General features: G+C 34.1%; 1 protein-coding gene across 13 annotated transcripts in view; it reads left to right on the forward strand.

The window, feature by feature from the left end:
* The window catches only part of LOC129250836 (twitchin), a 241,501-nt gene that overhangs the window by 37,781 nt on the left and 185,369 nt on the right, over positions 1-18,351 (forward strand). For 12 of the 13 annotated variants that reach the window (XM_054890420.1, XM_054890419.1, XM_054890423.1 and 9 more), the window contains exons 6-9: positions 2,660-2,795; positions 3,354-3,554; positions 5,496-5,797; positions 16,230-16,453. In XM_054890420.1, the coding sequence (XP_054746395.1) occupies positions 2,660-2,795; positions 3,354-3,554; positions 5,496-5,797; positions 16,230-16,453 (863 nt within the window). The remainder of the gene's footprint in view (positions 1-2,659; positions 2,796-3,353; positions 3,555-5,495; positions 5,798-16,229; positions 16,454-18,351) is intronic. The other variant, XM_054890432.1, reaches the window with a different exon arrangement.

Below are 18,351 nucleotides of genomic sequence, written 5' to 3' on the forward strand. Positions count from 1 at the left end.
ACAGTGACTTTTTGAGGATGTAACGGCGTCTCAGCAATGGCTTGTGGATTATGTTCACTCCAAATGCGACAATTTTGCTTATTGACATACCCATTCAACCAAAAGTGAGCTTCATCGCTGAACAAAATTTTCGTCGATGCGTCGCGCGAACCGAACCATTATTTTCGTAATAAATTTGCACGATTTGCAAACGTTGTTCAGGTGTAAGTCTATTCATTATGAAATGGCAAACCAAACTGAGCATAAATCAAGTGACAGCTGTCAAAAAGACCTAGTGCGAACTTGAAAACCTAACCTCTAAAAAAAACACCCTTTATTAAAAGACAAGTGTGTTATATTTCGGTCAAAATTGGAAAAATATAAAACCAATTTGGAAGAAAAAGAAATCCAAGTGAGACCATTGAAAATCTAATTTAATCTAATTAATACACCAAACTCTCTTGTTTTCATAGTTCTTTTTTACACGATTTCGAAATAAATTTTTTTACACGAAATTTCCGGTCTTGCATGAATCTCAAAACAAAAAACGTTTTTCTAAACAAAACATAAATTTTAACAGAATGTCTTATTAAGTAAAAAATTTCGTGTAAGAGCAATAAGTACATTTTAGAACTAACCAAGTCCAACTGTATATTAAAATTTCAATGTAATCTTTAGATCGCGTCTAGCTGGATAGCAAGTATTGTATAAAAAAAAAATAAATAATTGGCGCGTACACTTCTGTTAGGTGTTTGGCCAAGCTCTTCCTCCTATTTGTGGTGTGCGTCTTGATGTTGTTCCACAAATGGAGGGACCTACAGTTTCAAGCCGATTCCGAACGGCAGATATTTTTATGAGGAGCTTTTTCATGGCAGAAATACACTCGGAGGTTTGCCATTGCCTGCCGAGGGGCGACCGCTATTAGAAAAATGTTTTTATTAATTTTGCTTTCACCGAGATTCGAACTAACGACCTCTCTGTGAATTCCGAATGGTAATCACGCACCAACCCATTCGGCTACGGCGGCCGCCAGCAAGTATTGTATACGGTGGCGCAAAATCTGTTTTTGATTCATATTTTTACTGAATAAAAAATAATTTTGAGTGGAGAAATCTTTATTTGATCTTTATATGCTTCAGTGCTTGTCTGTTTCTATACTGCAGCTGTCTAGTTCAAAAGTGCAAATATGACTGACGAACGACGTCATTTGCAAAAATTATAAATTATAAATACATATCTGGCATAGACATATCACGTGCACGCTTGTTATCAAGTAGCGATGAATTTGTATGTGTTTTGTACTTATGGATTGAGTTTTCACTGTACACTAATTTTATTCTTTATTGTGATAGAAATTAATTGTTTTATTTTAAAAATTCTTATGTATGTAATAATGTAAGATTTCATTATGACTTCTTTTGCACGTTTTTTTGTGAGAATATTTAGAGCTTTTCATTTACACGATTTTGGTAAATTGTGGAACATTTGCCAAATTTACCATGCATCGCATGTACTTTTTTTACACTATGTTATTCTGAACGCATTTCTAAGGAGCCTACTGTGTAAAATCAGAGTTGGGTGCATTTAATTTTCTTCGCTATTTCTCATACGCAAAGGTTTACATTTGTAACAAATTACTTTACTTTACTTCTTAAAATGTAAAAAATATTATGAAAATCAGAATAGAAAGTGAAATATAGGACCCCTATTCTGTGTCCATTAAAATCTTTAATCAAAGCCGATTGGCTTGACAGTCAAGTTTTCAGAACTTCAATTTATTAAGTTGCCAAGCCCTCTGTATCACATTTCGTATTTATTGAAAGATCTGGTGTTTAATTACCAGGAATATTTCCTAACGGCTTTAAGAAAGCGTACTTGACCATATCTCCTGCGCGGTCATAGATCACCGTTATTATAGAGTATCTGCATAATTACTTTCAAAAGTAACCGGGATAATTTGTCATGGTTATTACAAATCGCTAGTACTGACAATTTATTAAGTAACCGGATGCAATCAATCAGTCAAAAATAAAATTATTCACCATTAGCTAAACATTATACACTATTTTCTCTCTAAAATAATTTTGTGTTAGAAAAAATATTGACAGTTTCAAAAAACAGCGATCACTCGATGAATCACTCAAATAAACCTTTTCGTCACACTTTGTAACAATTCTGTTATGCTCCAAAGAGTTCAGGATAGATGTTGTGTGGAATTGGAATGCGAGCCATAAATATGGGTTGATCCAACATACAGACGCCAGCTCCGGTGTTCAGCCCTTTCACTAACAGACAGACTGCGCACAATTTTCTGAGGTTTGTTTAAGTTTTGGCTACGTGTGTATAACCATATAAGCTTAAAAACTACTTTTATTTCAAAATCATAGACTGACACTTGTTTTATTTATATATATACATACATAGATTAAGTGTGCAAAAATTTAGTCAAAATCCAAATAAAACTGTTAACCCAAATGACCTTTCCCACAGTCCTTTTACTTCAGTCATGTCCACATGCCCATATACATACTTATGTATATTGTATATGGATGTGTATATGCGTAAATATAAGTATATTAGTTTGGATTTCTTTTTAATTCAATTTAACTACTGAATTTTCTCGTATAAATCCATGTTTGAAAATTGAAGCCAACCAATATATATGTGTATATAAATTTAGGCGATGAAGCACCGGTGCCTGACGACGGCATTAAACCTACCTTTACCGAACGTCCAGTTATACGTCAAAGTGAAGACGGAGGCAATGTAACGTTTGAATGCAGATGTGTCGGAGATCCGAAACCAACCGTAACTTGGTACGAGTTTATTTTATGATAAAATTTAAAGTTTTAAATAAACAAGTAAGAATATCAATATTATTAAGTCGAGATAAGATAATGTAGTTCCGCCAGAAAATCGTTTTATGGACAGCTTAATCTAATTTGATCCTAAAAATTTATTGAAATTAGGGATAACAACAATTTAAAAAAAGTATTCTAACGTAATCGTTGTTTCAGCATAAAGCTACTCCTAGAGTTCTAGGAATTGTTTACTTGTTAAGCTAGCACTCGAAAATGTTGCTTTTTCTATGAAAACAAAGAAGACAACCTGAAGTAAGTAGATAGTTATCCATTTTGGTGCTCCCAGTACTACTATTTAAAAGTATTTCATGACCGCTGAAAATAAACTACTTGCTGAAACTTTGCAGTTCTCCAATTAAATAACATGGTTAAATTACAAATTCTCAGAACATAAATGCAGTGCTATGAAAATTCTTACTTGTTTAATAGAAAAATGCAAATTCGTATAAAATATTTTATACTTTTGGATACAAAAAAAAAACTCCCGCGAAACACGTTTGCATTCTTAAAAAGGTTTCATGGCCATGATGAACTCAAGGAAGGTGAAAGATATGCTATGTCCTTAACTTTGGATCAAAAACTGTACTACATGGCGCGATTAGAAATCAACGATGTTATGTCAAATGATCAAGGAGAGTATCGCGCGAGTGCCAAAAATCAACACGGCGAAGGTGTAGCTACCATCAATCTAAACTTCGAAAGCGGTTCAAAAAAGTAAGACATAGCGTTTTGATCATACATATATGTAAATAAAAAAAGTATTACATATTTTAATAGAGCTTGTGGTGGATAAAGACATATTTTTGCCAAGATATATATCTACATATATATACTTTTGCGCACGTTTGTGTACATAGTAGGGAATTGTATTATCTGAAAAAGTTTATAAAATTAAAATACAAATAAAATGCGATAAATGCACACGCACTTATATGTATGTAAAAGTTTGCCAATATGGTATACTAATTTGCACATACGTTATATGGTAAATGATTCTATGCCATTTATGTGCATACGTACATATATCTAGGCTCAATTATAAAATAAAGGGTTTTCCAATAACAGGTGTTATTTATCGCTAAGGAGAGATGATTAACGATTTTTTATGGCCGGAATTGGATGGTATTGATCTGGATAACGTTTATTTTCGAGGACATAGGGCAGCCACTTTGCAATTCAGTTATGGAAAATTTCATGAAAAGGATATTTTCCTGTAAGCGTGGTTGTGGTGGTCATTTGCCAGATTTTATTTTCCTCTATTAACGGCATACCTTCCTCTTTATAATGAAATAAACCTCTGATCATTTATATTAAAGAGTAGCATTTTTCTTTGAATATCAAAATAACACCTCTTATTAGATAAACCTTTATTTATGGGCCTGCTTAAGATAGAGGAGAAGGAATTAATGCCTTCTAATCAACCTAAAAATGTTATGCTTGAAAGCAAGATATGCTCAGAGAAGCTTAAAAATTCCGAATTTAATGACGTATTTTTCTTATATTTAACTAAAAATAAATTAAACGATTTCCTAACAAAAAGTATTTTTATAACATTTGAATTAAAAAAAATCAAACGATTTTTTCACAATAAAGCTTTTTGGTTCACTCCGAAATGTACAAAGTTATGTATATAATACTGGATTTAAATGGCATGAATCAGTTCATATTCTCTATGAATTAATCTTTAAAAGAAGTAACAGCTCCATACACGAAAGGTTGATTGATATTTATTTATTACCTACATATAACTATCAGAGATCGTAAATAGGTGTTATAGCGTCAAACCTTATAAACCTGTTTTTAATTTTTTGTTTTACGTTCAATAAACAGGACTTCTTTCGTTTTTATTTGCTCGCGATGTATATGTTACAGAATGAGTTTTATTTTTCTATTGAAATTGTACTCGATGAGAAAAAGACAAATGTTGAATCTTAAGTGTAAGAATCGGTTATAGATTGTTCGCATAACATTTTTCCTTCGTGGTACAGCACAAAACTTTAAGGGCGTCAAATTGCAGCTCCGTGGTGGCCAATTGACATCGCCGAAACAACTGATACCACGATTACCGAACTTGGGCGCCAAAGATCGACTGTGGCATGGCGCGCCTTCCTGCTAAAACCAATGATCTAAATCCATTACTTCAATTGCCTATGTAACGCTCACTGTTGACAGAAATGGCGTTTCCAACAGCATTTTCAGAGAAAAATTTGCCAATGATGCCACCGCTCCATGTAAATTGACAGTACTTTTTTCACATATTGTTTCTAGCTCTGATAAAATCGCAGTAATAGAATTTCAAAATGAGTTTCAAAGCCACAACTCACGAAATTTTTAATACTCTATTTTTTCAAAATATATTCGAATATGTGTCTCATTTTTCGACATAGGACTCGTAAAAAATATTCAGAAAAATCAAAAATTTGTCGCTAAATCAAATCTTTTCGGTTTGCATATAAGCCATGTGTTCACTTATTCTGAACCTGTTGTTAGATATTTTATCGATTCATAGGTTTTTGAAAAATCCATACCACCTAAATCCAGCAATGCAATCCATATATTTAAAAATCCTAATTTTCATTAAATGTCTTCATCCACTATTTTACAATAAGTGAGTTTTAATAAAATTAAGAAATCGATTAAAAATTATCAATACAGAATTCCGGATGGTAAATCGCCGCGTTTCCCCAAAAAGCCAACCATACGACAAGAAGAAGATATATTAATAATGGAATGTATATTAGAAGCACATCCGGTCCCAGACATAACATGGCACTGTGCCGACAAAAAAATAGAAGATTCAAAGCGTACAAAGATGTCAAGAAAGGCAATTTCTAAGGACGTATATATTTTGACATTGGAGATACAAAATCCAACCAAGGACGATGGTGGCAATTATCGCTGCAATGCCGTAAATATGTATGGCGAAAGCAATGCTAATATAGCGCTGAATTTCCAAGGTATATTTTGCAATATACAAAACGCACATAAAGACAAGTCTGCCTCTAAATACATATTCATACATACATACATTGTTATGCTACAAACAAAAGAAAAAAAAACAGTTACTTTAAGATTCTCTATGCTATGTTTTGATACGTTCATATGACATATGTATGTATAAATCCCTTTGTATGAATAGGTAGCATATATTTGAGTGTATTAAGCTATGTATAAGAAGTGCAAACCCTGCAAACCAACTACCTGCTATTTACACTGCTAACTTGTGGGTATCGTTCACCTGTGAAGTTGTGAGCTTTGTAGTAATTTTATATTCTACGCCGTGCACTTTCTACCTACTTCCAGTCTATACGTGTGATGATTTTATTCGCTCGCACTAACAGAAATTTCTCAATACTGCTGTGCTGCTCTAATTGACATTCAAGTTGTGAATGATGTGGGTAACATGTAGTGAACAAAACCTTCTAAACTCATGAATGTTGTTGTTAACATGTAGTGAACAGAATCTTTTGGGCTGGTGAATGTTATTGTTAACATGTAGTGAACAGAATCTTTTGGGCTGGTGAATGTTATTGTGAACATGTAGTTAACAGAATCTTTTGGGCTGGTGAATGTTATTGTTAACATGTAGTGAACAGAATCTTTTGGGCTGGTGAATGTTATTGCTAACATGTAGTTAACAGAATTTCATAAACTAGTGAATTTCGTTGTTAACATGTAGCTAACAGAATCTCATGAATAAGTGAATTTCGTTGTTAACATGTAGTTAACAGAACCTCTTCAACTGGGTAATTTTGTAGGTAATACTTACGGATCCTATATACAATAATCCTTCAAAATTACTGAAACAAATGGTTATTTATTGAATATTATTTATTTAATGAATTATTTTAATATTTATTTAATTAATTTTTAGTTTCTAAAGAAAATTAATAATATAATATACAATATACAATAATTTTTTTAGTATGTTCTATTTATGTACAGCTATTTATATTAATTTACTATTTACATTATAAAATTACGCTAAGTTTTAGATATTTATTTTAATATTTACATTGTAAAATTAGGTTTGGTGTTAGACAAATTTTAGTTTTAGTTATTTATATACATGAATTAGTTTAGTTTTTAGAAAAGTTTACGTTTTAGTTTTTATGTACATAAATTAGTATAATATTTACATTCTTAAATTACGTTTTGGTGTTAGAAAGTGAACATGAATTAAAGTAATTTGACATTATAAAATTAGGTTTAGAAATATTTTAGTTTTAGTTGTTATTTTGAATATTAATATTTTGTTTTTGCTTTCGAACTACTTGTTTATGTCGGTTGAGGCTCATTAAAACCGCTTTGCGAATTTCAGCAATGACTTCGCTTTTCGGGGTGCTATTAAATGTATCTGTTGGATATATGTACATAAAAAACATGTTATATATATAAAAAAAAGTATAAACGAAAAAATGTAAATACCGAAAATGAGTTCCAGACTTTTGAGGCCCAAAAGCGCCGATTTGTTGGCTTTCCCCTCAAAATTGTAATGGAACATCAACTCGTCGGAGTAAACGCGCTTCATCACCCCTTTGATGCATCCTTTAGCACCCCTCAGCTTCAGCAAAATGTTTAGCTAGAAAAGATAAAATTAAGTTATTTATTTGATTAAAAATTTTTTGAGCTTATTTGATACTTAACAAATACATCCGCTGCGTGTACGTGTGTGTGTGTTAATGTGATCTGTAAGAAAAATTAAACACAAATTTCAATAATTAGAAAAAATACATATGTGAAAGATATAATATCAGACTAAAAATAAAATAATAATTGAAAAATTACAAAATACTTACTGAATCTGCCCTGGTAGCTTTGCTGGATGCTTACGAGCTAGAAGTTAAGGATAAAAAAGATTTATTAGTTTAATAACATAGATTATTTATATAAACATATGTAGATATACACAACTTTTCACAAATTGCTTATATGTATATGCATATTTCTTATGCATAAATGGAAAAGTGTATGCACGTTCGTGTATATAAATATTTACATACATATAAGTATATCACAATTTTATTCTTATCCTACAAACGTGCATACATTTTTTCCATTTACTTACACTGCGCAGGCGATTGCTATTAACCAAACCACAAACAGAAATTTATAATGCCAACAATTGGCTTCTTTAACTATGGCATATGCACATCTTTTTGGTTTGGATTAATCGCACTGATCCTGTGACACATTTCTTGGCCACACAATTATATCAATGCACTGCACAGTGTATAAACAAAAGCTATGACCAACCGCACTGGTCATGCCTTTCCATATCTTCATTTTCACTTCCCATATCTTCCATTTCACATTCACTGATTTAATACTTACCGAGTCAGATACAGACCCCTTTTAAATTTCCTGATTGCATCGCCGTTTATCTTGCTGTACCTATATGGTATAAAAAGATGTTATTAATACAAAATGGAAAAGATTAAATTAGAGGTTTTATACATATTTCATGCACCAACCGTGCATATTTACATACAGTGTATGGAATGCAAAGTATGTATGTACATGCATAAGAATTTTACTTCGCAGTATATATGTACATACATATATTGCATATTTAATTAATATACACTACGCAGCGGACTAAGGGAATATTAAAATAGTTAAATAATTTTCTTTAGACATATTGAAAAGATTTGTTGCCCATAGCTATGAGAACACATACATATGTATTTCAGGTTAGGATCCCCGCACTGATCCTGTATGGGCAACAAATTACTTTTCAACCCTTATTTTTCACAAAACACACTGCGCAGTGTACGTATGGATGCAAAAGCTATGACCACCGGCACTGGTCATGCTTTTGCACATTTTATAAGCGAAAAAGAATTTGTTTACATTGAGCAAACTTACCAAAAGAAAGATGCCCGCTTTGTTTTCTTCTTTAATTTGGAATTCAATTGCTTTTGATGCACCTCTTGAAGTTGTGAATACGTTTTTCTGAAAATAAAAATACATTTTATTAGTTTAAATAGATATATAATTCCAAAATTTACTAAAAATTGTTCAACTTACCTTTTTGCTTGGAGATTTTCACAGAATTAATTTTTGTATTTGACATTTGCAACTTCTTTTTTGCTGTCACTTTCGCACTCACTATAGTTAAGTTTAATAAGTATTCACGAAAATTATGAGATAAATATATGTATAACCCATCGAAAATGACAAAAGAATTAAATGTGATTGTGTGGGTAGTATTGGAAAAATTGAGTGAATGTGTTGGTAAAATTGGAAAAACTGGTGAACGTTGGTTTGCAGGGAAGCAGCCTTACTTATACTACATACATACATACGTATTCGTGTGTATTAATGTGCATACTTGTATGCGTTTTTGTATATACAAATTATATATAATATATATATACTAGCAAACCCGGCCCCCTTCGCTGGGCACACTAAAATAGAATAGATATGGTTTAGAACAGAAAATATATGTATGGTTTTCATATTATTTATTTCTTTATTCTTTATTCAAGCCCTTTGGCATAAACAATATTTTTTGTTTTTCTATTTGTTTTTGAGTAAATATAAAATATAAATTGAAAATCAGGAAAAAAGAAGATTGTTTTTAAATTTCAAATCAACGCATATGAATAAACAATCGTCTTTTTTCCTGATCATCCATGAATTTTTCGTTTCAATTTATATGTTTTATTAACCATTATCCATTTATATTTTTCAAAAAACGAAAAAAATTGTTTTTTCCACGAACACATAATTTTATTCGGATTTCACATAAAATTCTGAAATTTCGTAAGAAATTATTCACTGTTCCAAAATCCACTCCAAAAAAATTCACAAACAATTTTTACATGTTGCACTTACGTTTTTTCCTTATGGCATCCAAATCAGAAAGAAATATTGACACATTGTAACTCACACTGTCAATTTGACAGTTCAGTTCCGCCCCAAGCGTTAAAAAATTAAGTGACATTATGGCTGGCTCAAAAGAACGCTGTACCCGTTGCCACTGCTCCGAATTACAACCAAACTTTACGAAACCCATTTTCAATACTTTCTTAACAATGTGCATAAGTTTGGTTTAATTCGGTGCAAAGACACGGCGGGTCCACGTTTTGGCATATATTTCGAGACCCTAGTCATCAATAGGTATGAAAATTACCCCGTATTAAAGCACTTATCAACAGCTTTCATTTGATACCCATATTGTACATACACAACCAAAGGTTACCCGGGTCCACGTTTTGACCTATATCTCGAGACCCCAGTCATGTAGCGGCATGAAAAATACTCTGTACTAAGGCATTCACCAACAGCTTCAATTTGATATCCATATTGTACAAACACATTCTAGGCTCCACGTTTTGGTCTCTATCTCGAGACCCTAGTCACGGAGCGGATGCAAATACTCTGAACTAAAGCATTCACCAACAGCTTCCATTTGATACCCATATTGTACATACACATCCGAAGGTTACCCGGGTCCACGTTTTGACCTATATCTCGAGACCCTATCTACCAATAGGTATCCAAACTATACGGAAACCATCTTCAATACCTCCTTAACAATGCGTGTAAGTTTGGTTTAATTCGGTGCAAAGACACGGCGTTTCCACGTTTTGGCATATATTTCCAGACCCTAGTCATCAATAGGTATGAAAATTACCCCCTATTAAAGCACTTATCAACAGCTTTCATTTGATACCCATATTGTATATACACAACCAAAGGTTACCCGGGTCCACGTTTTGGTCTCTATCTCGAGACCCTAGTCACGGAGCGGCATGAAAAATACCCTGAACTAAAGCATTCACCAACAGCTTCCATTTGATACCCATATTGTACATACACATCCGAAGGTTACCCGGGTCCACGTTTTGACCTATATCTCGAGCCCTATCCACCAATAGGTATCCAAACTATACGAAAACCATCTTCAATACCTTCTTAACATTGTGTGTAAGTTTGGTTTAATTCGGTGCAGACACGGTCGGTTAGCGAACACACACAAAAAGTTGACTTTATTTTATATATAAGATTTTTTTCAGTTTGTGTCCGAAAAATCCAAATATCTTACGGAACCCTATTTTTTTCCAAAATAAAATGTAATCCATGGTACTCTTGGATAATGTAGTTTTCGAATGGTAAAAGAATTTTTAAAATCGGTCCAGTATATTAGTTTTTGAGCCTATTCGTTACAAACAAACAAACAAACAAACAAAGTTTTCCTCTTTATAATATTAGTATAGATAAATTAAAAACAATGTTGAATAATGTTAATTATAGATAAATAAACTATTTCCATTTGTTGGTTTTTGGCTTTGGTTTATTAAACAATGAAAAATTGTAACTGATAACGCGGATGTGTGAAAAATTGTGTAAGCAAAAATATCAGTGGCAACATTGTGTAGATACAACCAAACACATACACACACAAACTGATGCGTTGTGTAAATATGTAACTAAAAAAACGCAGTTGTTCTCCACGGGATGAGTTTTGCTCAATTTTGTGCTCTCTAGGGGCTGCGGTAACGGACTACGTACGTCGGTGACTGTTTCCAGCATTATAGTCCGCACACTGACCGACGTATCGTAGCCCCGTGGAGAACAACTGCGTTCTTTTAGTTTCATATTAACACAACACATCGGTTTGTGTGTGTGTGTGTTTGGTTGTATTTACACAATGTTGCCATTGATATATTTGCTTACACACTTTTTCACACATCCGCGTTATCAGTAACAATTATTCATTGTTTAATAAATCAAAGCCAAAAACCAACATATGCAAATAGTTAATTTATCTATAATTATCATTATTCAACATTGTGTTTAAGTTATTTTAACAAAAATTTAAATGTTTCCAAGTTTATTTTGTAAATGATGTCAAAATGTACTGTTTGACAACACTGTGTGGTGAGAGAGCAACCCTGAGAGGAATTTTCAAAATTCCTGCTACAAAATCTACGATACTACGATACGGAAGGGAAGTAATTTTTCATTTACATTGGGTTCTCATTAGTTTGATCGTAACAGCTGTAAGGGAACTGCGTTTACGTCGGTGACTGTTTGCAGTATAATTTCTTTGCTCTCTGGGGGCTGCGGTAAGGGACTACGCTACGTCGGTCAGTGTGCGCACTGTTATGGTTTTAAGAGCGCTTTTATGCTGCAAACAGTCACCGATGCAAACGCAGTCCCCTGTCAGCTGTTACGATCAAACTAATGAGAGCCCTAAATGAAAAATTGCTTCCTTTCCGAATCGTAGTATCGTAGATTTTATCGCAGTATTTTTGAAAATTCCCGTAGAACCGTGTCAGCTGATTGCTCTCTCACCACACAGTGATGCCAAACAATACATTTCGAAATCGTTTACAAAATAAACTTGGAAACATTTTAATTTTTGTTAAAATAACTTAAAAACAATGTTGAATAATGTTAATTATAGATAAATTAATTATTTGCATAGGTTGGTTTTTGGCTTTGGTTTATTAAACAATGAAAAATTGTAACTGATACCGCGGATGTGTGAAAAAGTGTGTAAGCAAATATATCAATGGCAACATTGTGTAAATACAACCAAACACATACACACACAAACCGATGTGTTGTGTTAATATGAAACTAATATAAAAGAACGCAGTTGTTCTCCACGGGATGAGTTTTGCTCAATTTTGTGCTCTCCAGGGGCTGCAGTAAGGGACTACGATACAGGCCCGTGCAGGGTTCAAACCCCATGTTGTGTTAAAAACGAAATTAAGCGCGCGGATGCATTCCGAATGTTGACTGTGTCATACAAAGAAGCTACTTCGGACCAAAGCAACGTTTATCGGTGGTACAAAAAGTTCCGAGAAGATGTGAACGACGAAGAGCGTACCGGACGCCCGAGCACTTCAACAACATACAAAAATATTGATGAAGTAAAGAAAATGGTATTGGCCAATCGTCGAATCACCGTAAGAGGAGTTGCTGAGGACCTAGAAATATTGATTGGCTCGTGCCATTCGATTTTTTTCAATGGTTTGGGCATGAGACGAGTTGCCGCAAAATTCGTGCCAAAACTTCTCAATTTCGACCAAAAGCAGCATCGCATGAACATTGCTAATGAGATGTTGGTATCTGAACTCTGTCCGCGACGACCCAAATTTGCTCCAAAGGGTCATAACTGGTGACGAATCGTGGGTTTATGGTTTAGATGTGGAAACCAAAGCTCAATCATCTCAATGGAAGCTACCGCAAGAGCCAAGACCGAAAAAAGCGCGCCAAGTTCGGTCGAATGTAAAAGTTTTGCTTACCGTTTTCTTCGATTGCAGGAGTGTTGTGCATCATGAGCTTTACCCACAGGGTAAAACGGTCAATAAGGATTTGTGGAAAAACAAAAATTGGCTCTTGCATCACGATAACGCCCATGCTCACACATCGTTGCTTGTGTGCGACTTTGTGGCCAAAAACAGCACACTAATGATGCCAGAGCTACCGTATTCCCCTGATCTGGCCCCCTGTGACTTTTTCTTGTTCCCGAAACTGAAGAGGCCTATGAAAGGATGCCGCTACGCTGCGATTGACGAGGTAAAGACGGCATCGAAGGAGGAGCTGAACAAGATAAAAAATGATTTTTTGAAGTGCTTCGAAGATTGGAAAAAACGTTGGAACAAGTGCATAATAATTTTTGAAAAAACACAAATTTCGCGATACTTTTTGAACAAACCTCGTATGATATATAAATTATAATTTTATGCATATGAGTATCAGAGTGGAGCACAACAGTATTAATTTTTCAGTGTTGGTACATTTGGTATTCAAATTTTGACCACTGTGCAGTGCGATTACTCTGTGTTCACCAACACACTCGGAAAGTCAATTTTGTTGACCTCTGATTTAAACTCGCCAAACACTCTTCTGTTTGTTGCCGTGGCATTCAATTTGCTGATAGCTTCTTCATACCCAAATATTTCCGCAAAACTAAAATCCCTGATACATGTGATAAGTCTCGCCGGTCGTGCAAAGTCACACCATGGATTTCATCGAACGTTCGACGTGCTGGTATGACCGACTCAAAAATTAGTAAACTGGTAATGGATAGCTCCAACCAATAGTTAAAAGACAAATTAATACTTTAAAGCATTTGTTTGGATTGTGTATTTAATGAGCACACGAAACTCATTTTTTCCATTTTTAGAAATAGGGTCGTAGGTGTCTGTTTTAAATGGTTGCCATAACAAAACTATTTGAAAGATGCGAAAATTAGGTGACAATGCCATCTGGATTTATTGACCTACTCTCGTACATGTATTTATATACGTTTAAGCTTCTTTGTGTTTGAATTATTGTAAATTTTTTAAACCCAATGTGCAAACATATGATACATAGCTAAAATATTCTAAATACCACGCATTTCTATGCAACGGTTGCTTCTAACTTAAAAAATCGTTATGATCTCCTCACAGATTTTTTAACTTTTTCAATTGCATCATTTATTAACATTAATTTATTATATATTATATACCGTACAGTGCTGCACTGCACCATACTCCAATAAATATTATGTGTTTATAATGACACTTGTTATCATTTTCATGCTTCGAAACGCGCCCTTATTCCCATTTAGCGTAAGTTATACCTACATACCAAATTAGTAAAAAAAAAAAATCTTAAAACCCACACCACTCTATTAATTTTAATTCAATTACAGTCAAATATATCTCATTCGACGCAAAATTAAATTTACTATAACCGTAGTGTACTAAAAAAAATCCTCAATATCGGATAATATCGTAAAAATTATGCCAAAGTTGAAAAAATAGAGAAAAATAAAAAAATTCCAAATACTTCCGTCTACAGTCTCGTCAGTTGTCATTTCAGAAAAATTGTCAACAAACTGTTAAAAAGGCTTGTTCTTTCGAACTAAAAAAACAAATTCGAAATCGGATGGAAATTGGCGATGTTAAGAGTGATTGTTCACATCAACCTACTGAAAAACGGTTTTATGGTGTTATTCATTATCATTACAACGTTTACATACGAGTACATATGTACATGAACACTAGCATTTAATCATCATTTGTATTTTTAATTATACGACTATATTCATATTAAGTACATACTTATAATTAATTACGTAGTTATTATTTTATTATTTTATAGTGGTGATACCATCCTCACATCAATGGCATATAGAGTAGTCCCAAACGAAACTCCTACAGCTCAAGAAAGATATTGCATATTGTATTAGTACAATAATATCAAACAAAATCAAAATAATCCAACTGAAATTTTTAATTATATTACACTTTTAGTGAGGTGAAAGAAAAAAATTGCATGTAATTTAGTGCGAAAGTGAAACTCGTACATTATATAAAAGTAACCATTTATAATTTCTTTGGCATAGATTTAACAAGCTTTACACGAAAACTGGTCTCAATTTTTTGTCGTTCGTTCAAAAGGCCCCTTATGTCGTCCTTTGAATTTATGGTATTGTGGCGAACTTTCCCATCGATATACACACTCACAAATTCTCTATAGGGATTAAATCTGGACTCTGGGCTGGTGTATCGATGACATGCGAAGAATTATGTATATAGCAACCATCATTACACATTATAAGCCTTATGCTTTAGGTAACTGCCCTGATAAAAATAAAAATCTTCTCCTAGACCAAGTATTCCTTTAAAAAGTGGCAATTTTTCTGTGTTAAGCTACACAGCCCCAGATGCAGAAAATGAACGGATAATTTGCGGACCCACACCCGTGCCTTACTGTGGATTTTCTCTCAACGGACCCATTCCGTGGTCTAAGTGGCATCGTTGTCTCTATGTGCGATGCGGCTGCCAAACCTACTGTGGATTTTATATTTTTAGTAAGGAGCGCTTCATTTGATCTTCTCCATACACAAGGTCTGCCAACTGATCCAAATGGTTGAACTTGCTTTCATCAATGAATAGTGTAGAATGGAATGGACTGACAAATCTTTTAATTAGTATTCCTTGTCAAAGCGCCGCCTTTCTTTTTGATTACGTTCGTTAATAAAGGCCTTATATGCTTTGCTCTTCTGCCGTTAAAATCAACGCTATTCAATATATTTCTTATTATTTGCATGCCAAAATTTTTCCCCCAAACCATTTTCGGCGATTGTTGCGAGTTTCGGTGGACTTAAAAATTAACCCTTTTTGACTCGCCGTAGAATATATTTGTCATATCTCGCGGAGTAAATTTTGTTATTTGCAACTCTTAGGGAAGTGTGGAATTCCAGGAATTCCACTTTCAACATAATTTTAAGTAAGATGTGATTGCAAACAATGTTAGATTTCTTTCCACTTGTTAGACAATTAGTTTGCATAGGTATATTTTAATACCGAAACCTTTATGAGACTAATAAATAATTTTTTTCTAATTTCAAATACACAAAAATGTATACACTAGGTGCTAACGACGCTAATGGATTTGCGCCGTCATTCATAGAGAAACCTCGAATTATCCCAAATGACTCTGGTACACTAATAACGATGAAATGCAAATGCAAAGCGAAACCTGAGCCCACGGTTAGTTGGTATAGAGGTTCCCAGCTGGTCAGTGAAAGTGAAAAGATTAAAATAAAATCAGCTGTGATTGCGGAAGACACATTCGAATTGACCTTAGAAATAAAGGTAAGTTTCATACTCAATATATAAGTAAATGCGCATATATCAATTTTTATCGCAATTCGATACAATTCAATTACTCACTAGAACCCCTATTTTGCCTTCCTTCTTTTCTCAATGCTACTAAGAAAGATAGGGACCTGGTCTTCAGGATATATAAATTTGTATGAAGCTTATAAATGCTTTCTCAGTAAATCGATAGGATTTATTTAGCTGTCATAAGACTCATACAGATTATTAGATACAATTATAAATTACTACAGGGTCCGGCGCTCGAAGTGTAACCAATTAAAAAGGCAATAAATTTAATTTGGAAAATCATTTTTATTCAATTCAAAGTAAAAATGTGTGAAAATAATACAAAATTAAGAATCAATTTTCTTTTACTCGGTATGGCCCCCTTTTGCCTTTGCTTTTTAGGCGGTCCAAAAACGAGTCGCAAACTGCCCGAATGTGACCTGCAGGTATACAGGGTTGGCCATATTAAACTGACCCATGTGATTATTAAAAAAATATGGAAAAAGAAACATTTTTTTGTGTTTCATTGTGAAAAACATTTAATTTAGTTCAAGGAGATTCGTTTACATCACTTTTTGAATATGATATCGCGCAAGTGGTCGCCCTTAGCACGTATTTGGATATGTACAGGGTTGGCCATCTTAAACTGACCCATGTGATTATTAAAAAAATATGGAAAAAGAAACATTTTTTTGTGTTTCATTGTGAAAAACATTTAATTTAGTTCAAGGAGATTCGTTTACATCACTTTTTGAATATGATATCGCGCAAGTGGTCGCCCTTAGCTCGTATAGCGTAATGTGCCCGTTTTTCGGCGTTTTCCATAGTTTTGGCCAGCGTCTCGGCCGATATGGCGGCTATTTCCCGTCGGATATTGGCCTTAAGTGCGCCTAGTGTCTTTGGCTTTTTGACGTAAACCTTAGATTTCAAATTACAGTAAAAAGTTATAGGGTTACTCAATGGGTCAGTTTAATATGGCCAACCCTGTATTGACCACTCTCGGACAAGGGCTTTTTCAGCGACTCGACACTGGTTACAGTGGCCCACCTGTGGCGGGTGCTGCCTCCTGGTGGCCAATCGATGACTCAAATTCTCGTATGAGCGGTCGGTCAAATAAACCCTATCGTTTTGCGAGTTTACGAATTGCTCAATACGAAAAGTTTTCTCGTCAAAAAACACAATGTTCGGAAATTGACCGCTTTCGGCCAAGCGAAGCAACTGCTTCGCTCTCTAAATCCTGACTTGTTGCTGCTTTGGTCTGAGATCATACACCTTTTGTAAGGCTTGACTTTGGGATCATTTTTCAGGATGCGGCGGATGCTACGGTCAGATATTTTCAGTTCTTTCGCCATTTGATTGGCACTTCGTTGGGGATTTCGCCCAAGTCGCTTCTTCACTTTTTGAACCATTTCACGTGACGTTGTAGTCTTTTGATGACCACCTCCATGGCGCTTCGCAATGTTACCAATATCATTGTAACTAATAATCGTGCTATAAACAAAAATTTTATTTATATTAATATGCTCGAGCTCATGAACAATCGCTGGTTGTTATTTTCCAGCCAAATATAATGCAATCACACTATTACGTTTAATTCCATTACTGATTTTCTTTTTTCGCGTTTATTCTCGGCAAAATACTTCCGCGCGCTTGTAAACAATACTCTTGACTGTCAGTTAGCCAACTAATTGACAGCTGATGCACGAGCGGTCTGAAGTTGGTTAAACTTCGAGTGCCGGACCCTGTACATAAACATATCATTCAAGAATAATTTAAAGTCATGAATATTACGGTGAGCGAAGGAATAGTTCTCCAGCTATTTGACGATTTCACGCTTATTACTAGACATCTAGAATTAAAGGGTGGAAAAGGAGGAATGGAGAGCA

Source organism: Anastrepha obliqua, chromosome 6 (genome assembly GCF_027943255.1).
Source record: "Anastrepha obliqua isolate idAnaObli1 chromosome 6, idAnaObli1_1.0, whole genome shotgun sequence".
Taxonomy (NCBI): domain Eukaryota; kingdom Metazoa; phylum Arthropoda; class Insecta; order Diptera; family Tephritidae; genus Anastrepha; species Anastrepha obliqua.